Below are 14,532 nucleotides of genomic sequence, written 5' to 3' on the forward strand. Positions count from 1 at the left end.
GTTGCTTAAGCTTGCTAAAGCTCTGACTGAGACTTTGGTGACCTGGAAGGGTTCGCTACTATTGCCATCTCTACTCAGCCACCACTTCAAAGACGAGTAGCACATGAGCACAGGAGAGCGTGACAGAACCATAATTCGCGCCAAGGCTGCTCGGGTTATGTTTGTTAGTTTGTTGGCATCTGCCAGGCAGAGGTTGAAGAAGGCAGAAGAAGGCCTGTCTCATCCAGAGTCGGGACCACACAGCGCCCGGCCACGCGAGATGCCCGTGCCTGCCTCTAGGGGGCGCTGCCGCTCAGCCTCCGCGGCCAGGCCCGGAGCGCGTCCCCGCCCCGCGCGTGCGCGCCGCCCAGGTGAGGAGGCGGCGGGGCGGGCTCGTCAGCGGGGCGGAGCCCGAGCGGCCAGGGCGGGGCGGGGCCCAGCCGGACCCAAGCCGGAGGCGGGACCAGCCGCCGCCGTCTCCGTCTCGCCACCGCGGCCCCCACACAGCCCGCAGCCACCGCGGGAGGAGCGGAAGCCGCCGGCCTCGCCCGTCCCGAGCCGCGCCGTCCCGAGCGCTGAGCGGTGGCGACAGCCTCCCTCCGGCCCGACCCCTCCCGAGCGAGCCGCGCGCCCCCGCCCCAGCCCGAGCGCGCCCACCTGAGCCGGCGCCATGGCGGAGCAGGAGAGCCTGGAGTTTGGCAAGGCGGACTTCGTGCTGATGGACACCGTCTCCATGCCCGAGTTCATGGCCAACCTTAAGCTCAGGTGAGCGCGTCGCGGCAGCCCTGCTGGGGTTTCCCGAGAGAGGGCGCTGCCGGGGCGCTGCTGGAGATTCGGGGTGCCCGGGGCGAGCAGCTCCCGCGCGGGAGTGCGGCGGGGTGACAGGGGGTCTGCGGTGCTGGGTGGTCACGCCTCCTCGAGACAGGACTACTACGCCGCGCGGCCTTGGGACTCCAGGCTGGGACGAGGTGTGGGGCTGCACCTTTTAGGGGTCTGGGGTCGTCCCTGTGTGGTGTCCGGACTGGGGACGGTAGGGACAGGCTGAGCTTGAGGTCGCTTGGGGCGGTACTAGCCTGCCCTGCGCCAGGTAAGGGATGTGGGCGGGATCGGGTAACTTAATGGAACAAAAGTAAAGAAAAAGCAACTTTTCGGAGCGATTTGGTGGCCCTAGCGGTCCTAGGAAAACTGGAGGGTTCTTTGAAAAGAGGCTGGCATCTCTCCCCGCTTTCATGCTCGACTCTTTCTTTTCTTTTTCTTCTTGTTTTTCTTTGGCGTTGTTCCATCCTGCCGTTCAGGATGCTATGGAGTGAACCCTGAGCTGTCTGTTCCGGGACACGGGCTATTTTTTAGTTACTCGTTCGACGTAATTAGACACGTTTCCAGACATCGAAGAGACTGCTGTACTTGCCAGTGCCAAGATAAACTGTCTGAATTTGACAAGGCGCTCATGGTTTCAGTTTTTTCAAGGAGTTTTATGGATGGAGCCCTTGTGTTCCTGACATCCCTGAGAATTCAGTCACAACTCAATGCCCCAAAGTGGGCTTCCAAGAGGAACATATTTTAGAAAGGCTTCTGTATGTGGTTATTTCATTTTTTTATATAGTAATATGTAATCCGAGTATTAAAGCAGTTTGACTTTTTTTTTTTAAAAGCGAAACCCAGTTTCTAAATAGCTTAAAGTGTGTGTCTATTTGCTTGTTTGTTTGCTTGTTTGTTTTTCCAGAAGCTTTGCTCTGTTGCTTGTAAACTTTACAGCCAAATATCACTTCTTAAACTTAAAACCTGAAAATCCTAATTAGGTTTGGATACTTAATGAACCTCATCGTTTACTGCCAACCTTAATTTCACAATTGAAAGAAACCTGGTTTAGTCTTTGAACTAGCAAAACAGTTTCATACGTTCTGTTCTGCTGTGTAATATAGCTCAGGGTGATCGTGAACTTCTGAGCCTCCCACCTCTACTTCCTGTACGCTGGGAGTACAGGCGTGCACCACCGCGCCTGCTTTATGTGGTGCTAGGATTCAAACCCAGGGCTCGGTGCGTTAGGCCATCACTCTGTGAACATCCAAACAGGGCTACATCCTCAGCCCTCATCTGTTCTGTATTCCTCATGTCCGGAGCAGGAGTGTGGGGTAGGAGCATTGGCCTACTTCTACACCTGCCTGCCATAAACAGGTCTTGTCTGTGGGCCTCTGTTTCGTAACCATAAAGTAGCAAGGCTCTCCAGGAACTTTTGGTGCTCATATTCTGGGACTCCCTGAGTCTCCTACTGTGTCTCAAAGATACACAGTACGTTCCTAAACAGAGTGTTGCGTAGTACTATGCAGTCCCTCCGTGTCCTCAGAATGTTCATTCCAAAAGTCCCTGTGGATTCTAAAATCTGAGGATGCTCACTTATAATGCAGCTACTTCAGGGAGATGCTGGAACATGAGTTTAAGGACAGTTTAGGAAGTTTATCAAGACTCTGTATTCAAAATTACAATCAGAGGATGCCTGAGTCAGTGTAAACTGACATAGCAGAATAGCAGCCCCTTCATATGTGTGGGGCATATATTCCAAGAAACTCCCTAGTGGATAAGCTCTATATATGTGTTTTTCCCTATAACTATAAACCTGTGATCAACTTTATAAATTCAACACAGTAAGAGATAAAAAATGACTGATATAAAATAGAACTATCATAACAATGTACTGTTAGAGAAGTTAGGTGGAGTTTTTTATGGTTTCTCTTTCAAAGGATAGGTTGTTTGTTTGTTTGTTTGTTTACCATATTTATCTTCATTGATAGCGTGTAGCTGAAACTGCAGAAAATGAAGTTTTGGATAGGGAATCTTATTTGCATATAACCTGTATACCCAGACCTTCCTTCTTTGCAGTCCTAGAGATTGAACTCGGGGCCTTGTGTGCACTAGGCAAATGCTGTCCCACTCAGCTACATCTTCAGCCCCTCTTGTGTACTTTAAATCATCGTATTAGCTTACTTATAATGCATAGTACAAGGTAATGCAGTGTAAATCCGTGCTATAGTATTAAAAGATAATGACAAGAAAAAGTCTGAACAGGGTCAGCACTGATACAGTGATACAATGTTTTCTCCAAAGCTTTTCAGTTTTCAGTTGATTGAATTTAATTGAAGCTGAGAATATGGAACCAGCTGTCACAGAAAGCCAACTATAGATTATATCCATAACATTATAATAGCATGTTGCACCTTTTTTGGTTACCGTTGTTGGTTATTGTGTTAGTTAGTTAGTTAGTTTTGGTTAGTCTCCCTATGTGTATTCTCAAACGTAAAGCAATCCTCTTCAGCCTCCCGAATTCTGGGATTACCAGCATGTGGCACCATGGTTTATATGTTAATTTTAAACCAAAATTTAGATGCCCAACTTTTATATAAATGATCTCAAATACCATGCTAATCAAAATGATGTAATTACAATTATAAGCAATACTATGGTGGTTCAGAGTCAATGGCTGAGATTCAGATTCTCATCTTACCGCTTTCCTGCTGTGGCCTATGAATAGCTTACTTAAATATTTCTTTATCATTTTTTAAAAATAGAATTAGGGTTTTCTTGAGGTTAAATTAGTTAATATATGTAATTCCTGGCAAATACTAGCAATGCTGTTCAAAGTGTTTCAAGTGCACATAAGGCAGAGAAAAAGCATGTAAAATAATAATTTCACAAATTAAACTTGTTCAAAATTATCTGAGATGCTACCGTACTTCCCCCACGTTGGAGCTTTGAGAAGCTTTTTTACAATTACGCTTCTGTCAGTTACTAATCATTTCAGTCTATCAGACATCGTGTGTATTTGCTGAATATGTGTGGCTTATAAAACACAACAGTAACACTTGACTGTGATGACTATGATGTCTTATTTTACCTTCCATATGTACTACACATGTAGTATATCATGCTACTAATCATATGTAGTACACACATGACATGACATGAACTAGAACTTTGAGGAATTTTCGGAGTTTGAAGTTGAAGGCTTAGATTCAGAGTTAAATTAGTTTTTAAAACTTCGTTTTCGGCAGATGTGGTAGCTTACGCCTATAACCCCAGCACACAGGAGGTTGATGCAGGAAGCTTGCAAATTCAGTTCTTGCATGGGGAGAGTCTGTGTTACAAACCCGCCCCCAGCACCAACAGAAAATAAAAGGTAAAGCAATGAATAACACCTTTCCATCCCTTTGCAATAGAATTAAATGGTTGCAGCTTTTAAAAATTAACACTGTCATTATTATTATTGTCAGTGCTGGGCATCTAACCTAGGGCCTTTGCATGCTAAGAAAGTGCTCTACTGCTGAGTTTAGCCTGTGGCTTTTTTCTTTTTAAGTAAATTGAAGGAGAACATTTAGGATGATTTTTTAAAAAAGGATTTCACACTCATTGGTTGCAAGCTTTCAAATGTTTGAATTATTAAATCTTTAGGGGGAACCTAACTTCTGTGTGCACAGAAGAGAATGGTGTACTTGAACTTTGTTTAGGGTCCTCTAGAGGATGAGAGGATGCAAAGACTTATGAGTAAGATCTGTTCCTTATCTCAAAGAGGTGGCATGTCAGTGAACACAGGAAGGAAGGTGACAATTGCTATTTGTTTAGAAAAAGAAAACGAGATAGCTTTATAGAGCTAGGATGGCTATTTGCCAAGTGATTCTAGAAACTTAATTGTTCTGGGAGTTTGAAAGAGGGAGAAATGCCACGGGGTGACTCAGAAACCCTGAAGAGTAGTTGAGCTAAGTCCCAGAGGATGAGTAGTACTCATCTAGGTGGACATGTGGGTGGAGAACATTCCAGGTGGAGACCGTGGCATGAGTAGGGCATGGCATTGTGAAAGCTGACTGTGTTTAGGTGACTGTGAGTGAGCTGTGTTGTCTGCAGAGGAGTTGGTGTTGGGGATCTGTGGGAGGAATCATGAGCTCTCATTAGCAGGATTTCTGGCTAATGCTCAGATTTCCAGTCTGCCTCTTCCCTGCCAATCAGAATTCTGGATCGTCTCATACCTGTATGTGTTTGCTGCTGCTGTTCACCCCCACCCCCCTTCTATTCCAGCAGGGGAGGTTAATCTCACTACGTAGCCAAGGCTGACCTCATACTCATAATCCTCCTGCCTCTGCTTCCATGTGCTGGGATTACAGGTGTGTGCCACCACGCCTGTGTGTATGTAACTCTGAGGGTTGGCTATGGCTCTCATTACACAGGTCATCGATTACTCAGTTTTAACTCCCTGGAGCCTTAAGCATAGTCCCAGCAAAGGGTGCCATTTCTTTTCTAGCTATAAATCCCAACCCAGATTTAAAAGAATCCTCTCTGGAACATAGACTTCCTGCCAGCTCACTATTTCCCACTCGCTGACTGTAGGTGGCTGTGAGTTCCTGGACACTTCCTGCTGTGCCCTTTGGCTTTCCTTTTCCCTTTATTTACAGGTGACCAGGAGTCACCATTGCAGACCATGTGCTAGAAGAGATCTTAAAAATGTTTTCAACATGGGTGGCTTGGGCTACACCAAGCACTCTTGCAGCTGCCGGGTGAAATGGGAGGCGTCCGGTTGAGGGACGGATGCAAATATGCAAATGAAATTCCTGAAGGTGTTCCTGTTAGTCCTGCCTGCCCCCAAGCTGGCTCCAGTTTGTTCTCCTTACTCTGGGACATCTGAATTCTGGGTCCTCTGATTTCTGCCTGCCTCCTCCGCATGGACTGATTCCTTCCTTTAGAGTCTGTAGCAAGCAGTGTAGAACAGTTCCTTGGGGGTTTGTGCCCTCAAGACTTGATTTCCATTTTCTCTACAGTGGAAAATTTCTGCCACTCTGCTGGGCACATAGTACATTCCTTTGTGGTAAGAGTTTCTGTACTATAGGTAGAGAAGAAAGGAATGTTTCAGTTACTTTTAATAAAACTTTTATGGCATTGGGTGTGGCGGGCACACCTGTCAATCCTAGAACCTAGGAGGCCAAGTCAGGAGAATTGTGAGTTCAAGCCAGCCTGGACTACAATAAGATAATCTATGAAATAAACGAATAGCTTAAAACCTTTTATATAATTTTGAGTTTGGAATTGTCTGTTCAGAGCTAGTGATGTATGTAGGTCTGTAGTGTAATTCAGAAGATATGCCATCTAGCATGTGCAATTCCCCGTATTTAATCCCTAGCACCATTTCAAGGAAACAACAACAAAATAATAGGATTGTTGTTTTCTGCTTTTCGTCTGTTGGAACTAAAGCTTGCTCTTTGAACATCTCTTTCAGTCAGTGTGAGTTCACTTACGTGCCTGTGTCCCTGTGTGTGTGTGTTGGGGCAGGGGGAGGGAAGGAGGGACATGGCTTCAGGTGCTGGCTCCCTCATTGGCCTGGAGCTCCCTGGGTAGGGAAGTCTGGCTAACTAGTTAGCCCCAGGGATCTACCTGTGATTGCCTTCCCGGCACTGGGATTGCCAGTGCCACCACGCCTGGAATTCTTAATGTGTACAGGGTGCAACTCAGGACTTCCTAATTGTAAGGCAAACACTTACTGATTGGGTTATCTCCTCTGCCCCACCTCTAAAAAATCAGTGTCGGTGAGTGTGTGTGTCTGGTCTGGGTAATGTCCAAGAGATGGTGCAGGTCAGTGTGAACAAGCATAGCTGAGAAGATTTCGTTTGTGTTTCTTGCAACAAAATCTACCAGTGTCTTGAGGCTTTCTTCTCTCCTTCCTAGAAGTCTCCTGTGAGAGAAAGAGGCTACTTTATTATTTCTCTTTAATTTTTCAGTGGTAATGGTAGTGGCAAAGTCCTTACTCTGTTTCTAAAGGGTCTGTGCCCAGGAGGAAGAGTCCTGTTCAAGAGCCTCCCTGTTTTGTGATGAGACATGATTCGTGGCAGCATCTTCAATGCCCCCCTGAGACCCACCCCCAGCACTCAGGCCGCACTCTGCTTTCCCTGTAGCCACTTGTTTGAGGCTGGGAGCCCTTGCTTCTGCCTCTTCTAGCCTGACCTATTCCTGTTCCTGATGTTCCAGCATCCCCACCAACTGCCAATGTGAGTCCTGCCAGGTGAAATGGCTAGGAAGACCTAACTGGTCTTCTCTCTGTTTGTCACCGCTCACATAACATCTGCTGAAATGCAAGATGTGGCCTGCTCTTCAGGAGCGGACTTGAGCCAAGGACATTGTCCCCAAGAGATGTGCTTCTCAGCTGAAATGACAGTGCAGTGGGTTTCCTACCATCATCTGCTGTTCCTTTCTTAAGGATAAATCATCTACTTTGCCTCATTTATGTCATAGTGCAGGGGCTTGAACCCACAGCCTCATGTATGCTAGGCAATCTAAGCTACTTATCGGTAAGCTAGGCTAAGCTACACCCCAGTTCCTCTTTCTTTTAACCTGTACCTATTATATCTTTGCTTAGAGCAGAGGGTTTTTTCCTCCTTTTTTCTTTTTTGATTTTTTTATTCTTTTATTATTATTATTTATTACAATTTATTCAATTTGTATCCCCACTATGGCCTCCTCCCTATCTCACCCTCCTTCCCTCTTCTATACCTCTGCTCCGCTGATAGGGGAGGTCCTCCTCCCCTTCTATTTGACCCTAGCCTATCAGGTCTCATCAGGACTGGGTGTATTGTCTTCCATTGTGGCCTGGCCAGGGGGAGGTGATCAGGAACCTGCCACTGAGTTCATGCCAGAGAAAGCCCCTGCTCCCCTTACTAGGGACCCCACTTGGATACTGAGTCTATGGGCTACATCTGAGCTGGGGTTTTAGTTCCTCTCCATGCATTGTCCTTGGTTGGGGTTTCGGTCTCTGTAGGGCCCCCAGGGCTCAGTTTTTATGACTTTGTTGGTCTTCTTGTGGAGCTCCTGTCCCATCCAGGTCTTTCTATCTCCCCATTCTTTCACAAGATTCCCTGCACTCTGTCCAAAGTTTGGCTATGAGTCTCAGCCTCTGTAGAGCAGAGTTTTTTAAGGAAGCTGTTGACATTTGGGTGGATTAGGCTTTGTTGTGAGGGCTCTTCTATGCCCTGGTGTATCTAGCAACATCTACTTACAACAGGCAAGAATTGTATCTGGATAAAACTGCCTTCGGTAGGGAACCTCTGGCCTAGGCTGTTCTTACTCTCTGGAATGTTCTTCCCTCCTTGCTGCCCTCACTCTCTCTCTGCTTGTCACACTCCTTCTTACTCATCTTGAGACCAGTCTGAGAAGCCTTTCCCAATCCCACAAGACAGGGTTAATTATCCTCTGTGCTGCTAGGTTACAGGCACACTGTCCATAACAGCTAAAACATTCTGTTGTTTTTTGCATGGCTGTTTCCTTGCTAACCTGTGGTATTGTTAGTCAAAGACAACATTTCTAAAGGTAGACTGAGGTTCTCTGGTGCTTTGAAACCCAGTGCCATTTGGAGAACCACCATCTGTAAGAAAAGGAATACAAATTATGGACGTGAAATTGTGTAGAGGGCGGGCTCTGGACCGGGAAGGTGTGAGTGACTGAGAAGCAAGCCTTTTGCATCCTGTCATGCCACAGACAAGGCACTTGGTGTGCTCAGCAACTCAAGTAGTCAAAAGCTGGATAATCAGTCTTGAGACAGAACTCTATTCTAAGTGTATGTCACAGCCTGGCATTGCAGGCCTGAAATCCCAGCTACTTGAGAGACTAAAGCAGGGTGACTGTAAGCAAGTTGTGTATGAACTACAGAGTGAGGTCAAGGACAGACTTGAAATTTATGGGAACTGTCTCAAATTGCAAAGAAAAAGGGGGTGGGGCTGTGGTTGGGCATAGTAACATATCCCTGTAATCTCAGGATTTGGGAAGTGGAGGCAGGAGGATCAAGAGTTCAGAGCCAGTGTTGGCTAGTGAGTTTGATACCAGCCTGAGCTGAATGGAACTATCTTTCTCTCTCCAAAACAAAGGAAGGAAGGAAGGAAGGAAGGAAGGAAGGAAGGAAGGAAGGAAGGAAAGGAAGAAAGGAAGGAAGGAAGGAAGGAAGGAAGGAAGGAAGGAAGGAAGATTCAAGACCAGAAGAAAGCTAGGGATGTAGTTGAGTAGAGTGCTTGCCTAGCAGGCAGAGGCTCCACACTCAATCTCCAGGGCCACCCTCACCTGCAAAACCAAAAAACCAAAAGAACCACATACCCTTCTCAGTATTATCCCTAATGTGTGCTAGGGAGGGGAGGAGTTAGGGGAAAATGGGCAGATAGCAGCCAGGGACACACACGCTTGTACCCATACACAGCAAACCATTGGGTCACTGGAAACTTTGGCGAGCAAAGTTTTTCCTTCCTTAACAGGCCCTGGGTGGTCTTCACACACCATGAACCCACCACAGGTTCAGTGCTTCGGTTCAAGCGCTTACTCCTTAGATTTGGAGGAGAGGTGAATGGCACACTAAATCTTTTTGGCTTCCATGTAAAATTCTTTGGCAACTGCTTTTGGAAACAGACAGTTTGCTCTGTGCCTGTTTTGCACATTGGCTTCAGATTGGAACAAAAATGGGAATTTGGGTTTTGGAGCTGCCATTTGGAGTGAATCACTCCACCGCCTTGTTTCCTCTCCTCTGTGACAGACTTCCAAGACTATTTTTATTCAGGGTCATTTCTTGACCCTGTAGACTTCTGCTGAGTTTAGTTCCCAAACAGAGCCAGATGTGGATGGAATCAAACCCTCAGAAGTCACTGCTGGCTTCTTCCATTACAGACTTTTGAAGGGATCGACTCTTAGATTTGCTTGACTTTGAAGAGGACTGGGGCATTTGATATGGATGGACATGTTCACTTAATGGTCTGCGCGCCCTTCTGCCCGGAGCTAGCCTTATGAAGAGAGCTGGCTGCCCACGGGTGTTCTCACTGATATCTGAGCCAGGCCAGCAAACAGAACCCCACTTAAAGACGAGGCCCCATTTTCTGATAATTCCCTAAAGACAGGATTGTGTTGCTGCCTAGCCACTGCCAAGTCCATTGAGAGGGGAACGTCTGTGGTCCTCAGCAGCTTCAGCCCGGATGGTAGTTTCCCCCACTTTTGCCACCCACTGACATCACTCAGTGTCAACTCTATTCTTAAGTTGGACCTAGAGGGTAAGCCTCTTTCTAATTGTCTTTTAAATCCCTTGATTGATTTGACAGTTTTGTTTCCTAGGGGAAGCAGGCTTCTTTCATCTAACTGCTCTATGATTATTGGTTAGAGCGCTTGAAGAACCAATTTTTTCCACACTTTAGTTTGGGGGCATTTGTGTGGTAAAAAGAGAAGGTAAAGTGTTCTTGCCACTGGGAGAGTGAAAGCATAGAAGCTTTGAGGCCTGCCTGGCCCAACTCCCAATCTCAGCCTCACTTTGACTCCTGCTAGCATTATGATTTAGGTTCCCCAGGCCTCAGTGTCGTTGAATATGGACAACAATCACCTTCTAGGGTTACTGGGATAAAATCATCATTGTGGAAAGGATCTGGTCAGGGCTTAGCTTACCCACTTAACTCATGTTGACTCTTCCCTACTCCTTCCTATATTGCCGCCCCGCCCCGCCCCGCCCCGCCCCGCCCCGCCCCGCCCCGCCCCGCCCTGCCCCTGAGAGTGCTAAAGTAGCCGTGTTCTTCCTTCCCTCAGTAAAATAGAGGAGTTGTTAGTTTTTGTTCTATCTGGGAGGCAGGGATAAAAACATCCTGGAAGGAGCTCTGGTCACCTTGTCGGGAAAGCAAGATGTTCCCATGTTCTGGCTGGCTCCCTGAGCCTCCCTTGTGGGGACGATGGGCTATTGTGAAATTAGGTGATGGCCTCTGAAAAACTCCCAATAGGTGGCCAGAGCATAACAGTTCTTCAGTGAATGCTTAACCCCCTGGTCCAGCCCCTTGGATAAATCATTCTGGGGCCTTGCTCAGTTGTTTGTCTAACCGTCACCTGAAATATAACCGCTTCTACAGGAGTGCCACTGTTTACTTCCTGAAATCCATCGTAAACTCTGCACAAGAACTGCTGCTGCATTCTATTCTGCACGCCACATTCTCTGCTCTCGTATGAGTTGGCAGCACTAACCCTCAAATCTAGGCCCTGACAGCCATGTGATAAACTTTTAAGTAGCCAATCTTTAAAAAGAAAACAACTCTGAAACCAATTCCCTTACTTAACCATGGGTTCCCTATAGTTTTCATATACTCTGCAGCTTTAAGTTGGTGATGACTTGAATTCTTGCTGAGCACTGTGCTGAGTACTTTATGGGGACTGTCCTCTGGAAGGCACTCTGAGAGATAGCTTATTGAGGTAAAGGATGTACTGATAAATGAATCAATATGAAATGAAATATGGAGCCCAGATAAACAGTTCAGACAATTCATCATTTTAAGTATTCCCTAGACAGAAGGAATCAACATACTGTGTTTTTAAAAAGACCTCATGACAACATAATTAAGAGCTATGTATGTGTATATATTACCATCAAGAGAGGACTGAGGATTGAGATTGGAAGTGGCTTGGGCATACTCTTACACAGCCTAAGCAGACCTTTGATGGAAACTTTTTTTCCTGATGCCTCCTTGCCTGAACCTCCCTGGATGGCTGTTCTTCTGTGTCTACCTGTTCTCAGTGTGGATGGGCTGGCCATGCTACCATCCAGCTTCCATTTCATGAAGCTGCTTTCCCTCATAATATCTGCACCTTTTCATTCTTTTCTCTTCTGCTGTCTTCCAATTAGAGGTTAAGTTGAATTGATAAAAATTCTCTTAGAAAGTCACACACTGCTAGGCACAGTGGCTTGCACTTGTAATCCCAGTCCTTGGCAGTCTGAGGCAGAAGGATACCCCTGAGTTAAAAGGATACCCCTGGTCTATGTCCATCCCTCCTCCTTTCTTCTGGAATCATATACTTCTGAGGCAGCCCAGGTACATTAGTGTACCTTGGCCTAGTCTGGTTGCTCTCTGTTTCATGCTTCCCTGTGGCCCTCTACTGGAATGAGGGCCTGGAGTTTTCATTTCTGAGAAGTGAGTTTGCTTTGTGGTGCTGATGAGGCAGATCTGGGATGAGCTGTTAAATGCCATCGTGAAGGGGTGCACGCGGTACTGCAGCTCAGTTTATTCTTGGGGAGGCAAGTCCTTGTGACAAGGGAGACTGGCCAAGGAAAACTGCACAGTTACGATTTCTGGCTCATCTTTGAGTCTAGAAGAAGGACAGGGAACAGGAAATCTCCCTTCCCTTTATCTTATGCTCAATTACTGAAGTTCTGAGACTCAGCACCCAGACTGTTGTGTACTATGCTCAGACACTGAGGGCAGGAGATGTTTATGAGACAGCCTCTGAATAAGATCATGGCTTCCAACATTTCCTGATGAAATAGAATGGTCTACTTGTGGAAAGCAGGGCACTTTAAAGCAAAGGATTCCATCCAGTAAGAGGCTTGAAGAGTTGGAAAACTGTATCAAGGTTATCAGCTGGCTTCTTGACCGTACTTTGTCCTCTTCTGGTTCCCCCTATGTCCTAGCTCTACCTGTGAAGGTACCCCAGCTTATAGACCCCACACAGCTGATTCATGGATGTTGCCATTCTGACTAATTAACCAGGACTCCCTTCATCTCCCCCGCATTCCACTCAACTCACAAAATAGCTGTAGACCTTACTTTAGTCCGAATGAGGCATTAACTCTAAGATGGCTGTTTGCTTTACTAAAAAGATTGCTTACTGGTAAACAAGATTTTTCCTAGGAAAGCCACAGGCTAGTGCAAGTCCTTATATGTCCTTCTATAATGGATGAACAGGCATATGGAGGAGCTAAATTTCTCCCTTCTGTATCTCTCCCATGATTATATTACTGTCTTGAGTTTTAAAAAATATCATTTACACAGAAGGTTCACATAAGTAATAGAAGCAACTGAATTAGTCCAAAAAATGGTGTCACTTAAAACAATGAAGCAAACACCAAGAGGAACTCAAACAACTTTTCTTTCTGTGACCACAAAGTCGGCTCTGAGGACTTGTACAGTGGAGGATCATCTGGAGCAGCTGTTCTGATGTTACTGGCCCATCTCAGACCACTGCTTTGTCTGCAGCCTCAAGTCAGGAAACATGCTATAGTCAATTTTTGTAAAAGGTCTAGACGTGTTTTGAATGACCCTACCATTGGCCTTGTTTCAGTTCTGACATACACAGAGAGCTGTTATTTTGAGTTTATTATAGAGATAGTCCTTAATATTAGGTTGAGTTAGTGGACTCTATTATCTTTCCCTAAATTCTTACGATTGATAAGAGAACCTGTAAAACATATAAACAAACAAAGCAGAGAGTTTAGAGTCAAGCCTGGGTTACACCAGACTCTGTTCCCAAGCCCCCAAACAAACAAAAATCTCTAGACTAGTTTAAATGCCCTTAAGTTACAACTGTGGGAACTTGTAATCATGTTCAATTACTTTATCTGTTAGTTTTTATTTGTGTCTTACCTTAGCCTCCATGTCCTGAGGACCATGCAAAGGTTTATTTCCAAGCATTAAGGACAAAGATAATTTTATATGCATGCATGCATGCATGCATGAATAAATGCATAGTATTTAAGCATCTTTTTTTCCTTGTTAAACTGGGTTTTTGTTTTTTAAAAGATAGGATCTCAGCCGTGGTTGGCCTGGAGCTTACTGCTATAGACACAGCCATCCTTGTACTTGAGATGATCCCTCTCTCTGCCTCTAGAGCACTGGGATTTTAGGCATATGTTACGTGCACAGCTTCATTGATTGTGTTTAATGTATGCCTTTTACTTACTGTATTTTGTGTATGATGACTTTTCTGTTGTAACTCCAGTCTTTGGGAACAAGGGAAAATAAAATTAGCATTGCTTTCAGGAGAGGAAGGTGAGTACTATAACATGTCTGAGGGTCTTTGTGAAATGATGCCTATTTTTTTTTCCCCAAAAGTTTGTAAAGAGGCTGGAGAGATGGCTCAGTATTTAAAAGCACTTGCTGCTCTTTTAGAACACCCTGTAGTTTGTATCTAGCACACATTGGGCAGCTTCACAGCCATCCTCTCTACATCTGAGAGGATCCTGCATCCTCTGGCTTCTGCAGACACCATTCACACATGACATGAACATACACACAGTAAGTCTTAGGAAAGAGTGAAGCCTGAGCCATAAGATACAGTGGAAACCATGGCTAAGAGTCCTGTGATGTTGAACACTCAGACGTTGTTGCTCACTCTATCCAGTTAACTGCATTTTCACCACCCTCCCCAATTTTTCACAGTGTCACTTGCCTTCATTCAGCTTTTTATCATTTGTTGAATGTCCACAAGGCAGACATTTTAATATAGCAAGTTCAGTGACTATCTTATTTAGGTTGTGCTTTTTAGAAATCAGTATCCTGTGTTGTTCCTGGCCATACAGGTGCATGAGGTTTTGGGTCACCTGGAGCAGCACAGCTGTGGACTGGGGTTCCAGGGAATTCTCCACTTGGAAAGAGCACCAGGCATTGAGAAAGTGGCTTATAAAGTACTGCTATAGATTTAGAGCTTTAGCCCCATAAATACATATACCCAGAAATTAGACATACTCAAGAAAGATGCTCCCAACCAAAAGAAAAAGGGGTTGCGTGTATAAAACAACAAACCAAG

The 14,532-nt window shown here is 45.6% G+C and overlaps 1 protein-coding gene across 2 annotated transcripts in view; it reads left to right on the forward strand.

The window, feature by feature from the left end:
* The first annotated feature begins 420 nt into the window (after positions 1 to 420).
* Positions 421 to 14,532, forward strand: part of Myo1d (myosin ID) — a 301,477-nt gene continuing 287,365 nt past the window's right edge. Inside the window, exon 1 of one of the 2 annotated variants that reach the window (XM_060387163.1) lies at positions 421 to 744. In XM_060387163.1, coding sequence (XP_060243146.1) covers positions 650 to 744 — 95 coding nt within the window. In that variant the 5' untranslated portion in view covers positions 421 to 649. The remainder of the gene's footprint in view (positions 745 to 14,532) is intronic. The other variant, XM_060387162.1, reaches the window with a different exon arrangement.

Source organism: Meriones unguiculatus, chromosome 7 (assembly GCF_030254825.1).
Source record: "Meriones unguiculatus strain TT.TT164.6M chromosome 7, Bangor_MerUng_6.1, whole genome shotgun sequence".
NCBI lineage: Eukaryota > Metazoa > Chordata > Mammalia > Rodentia > Muridae > Meriones > Meriones unguiculatus.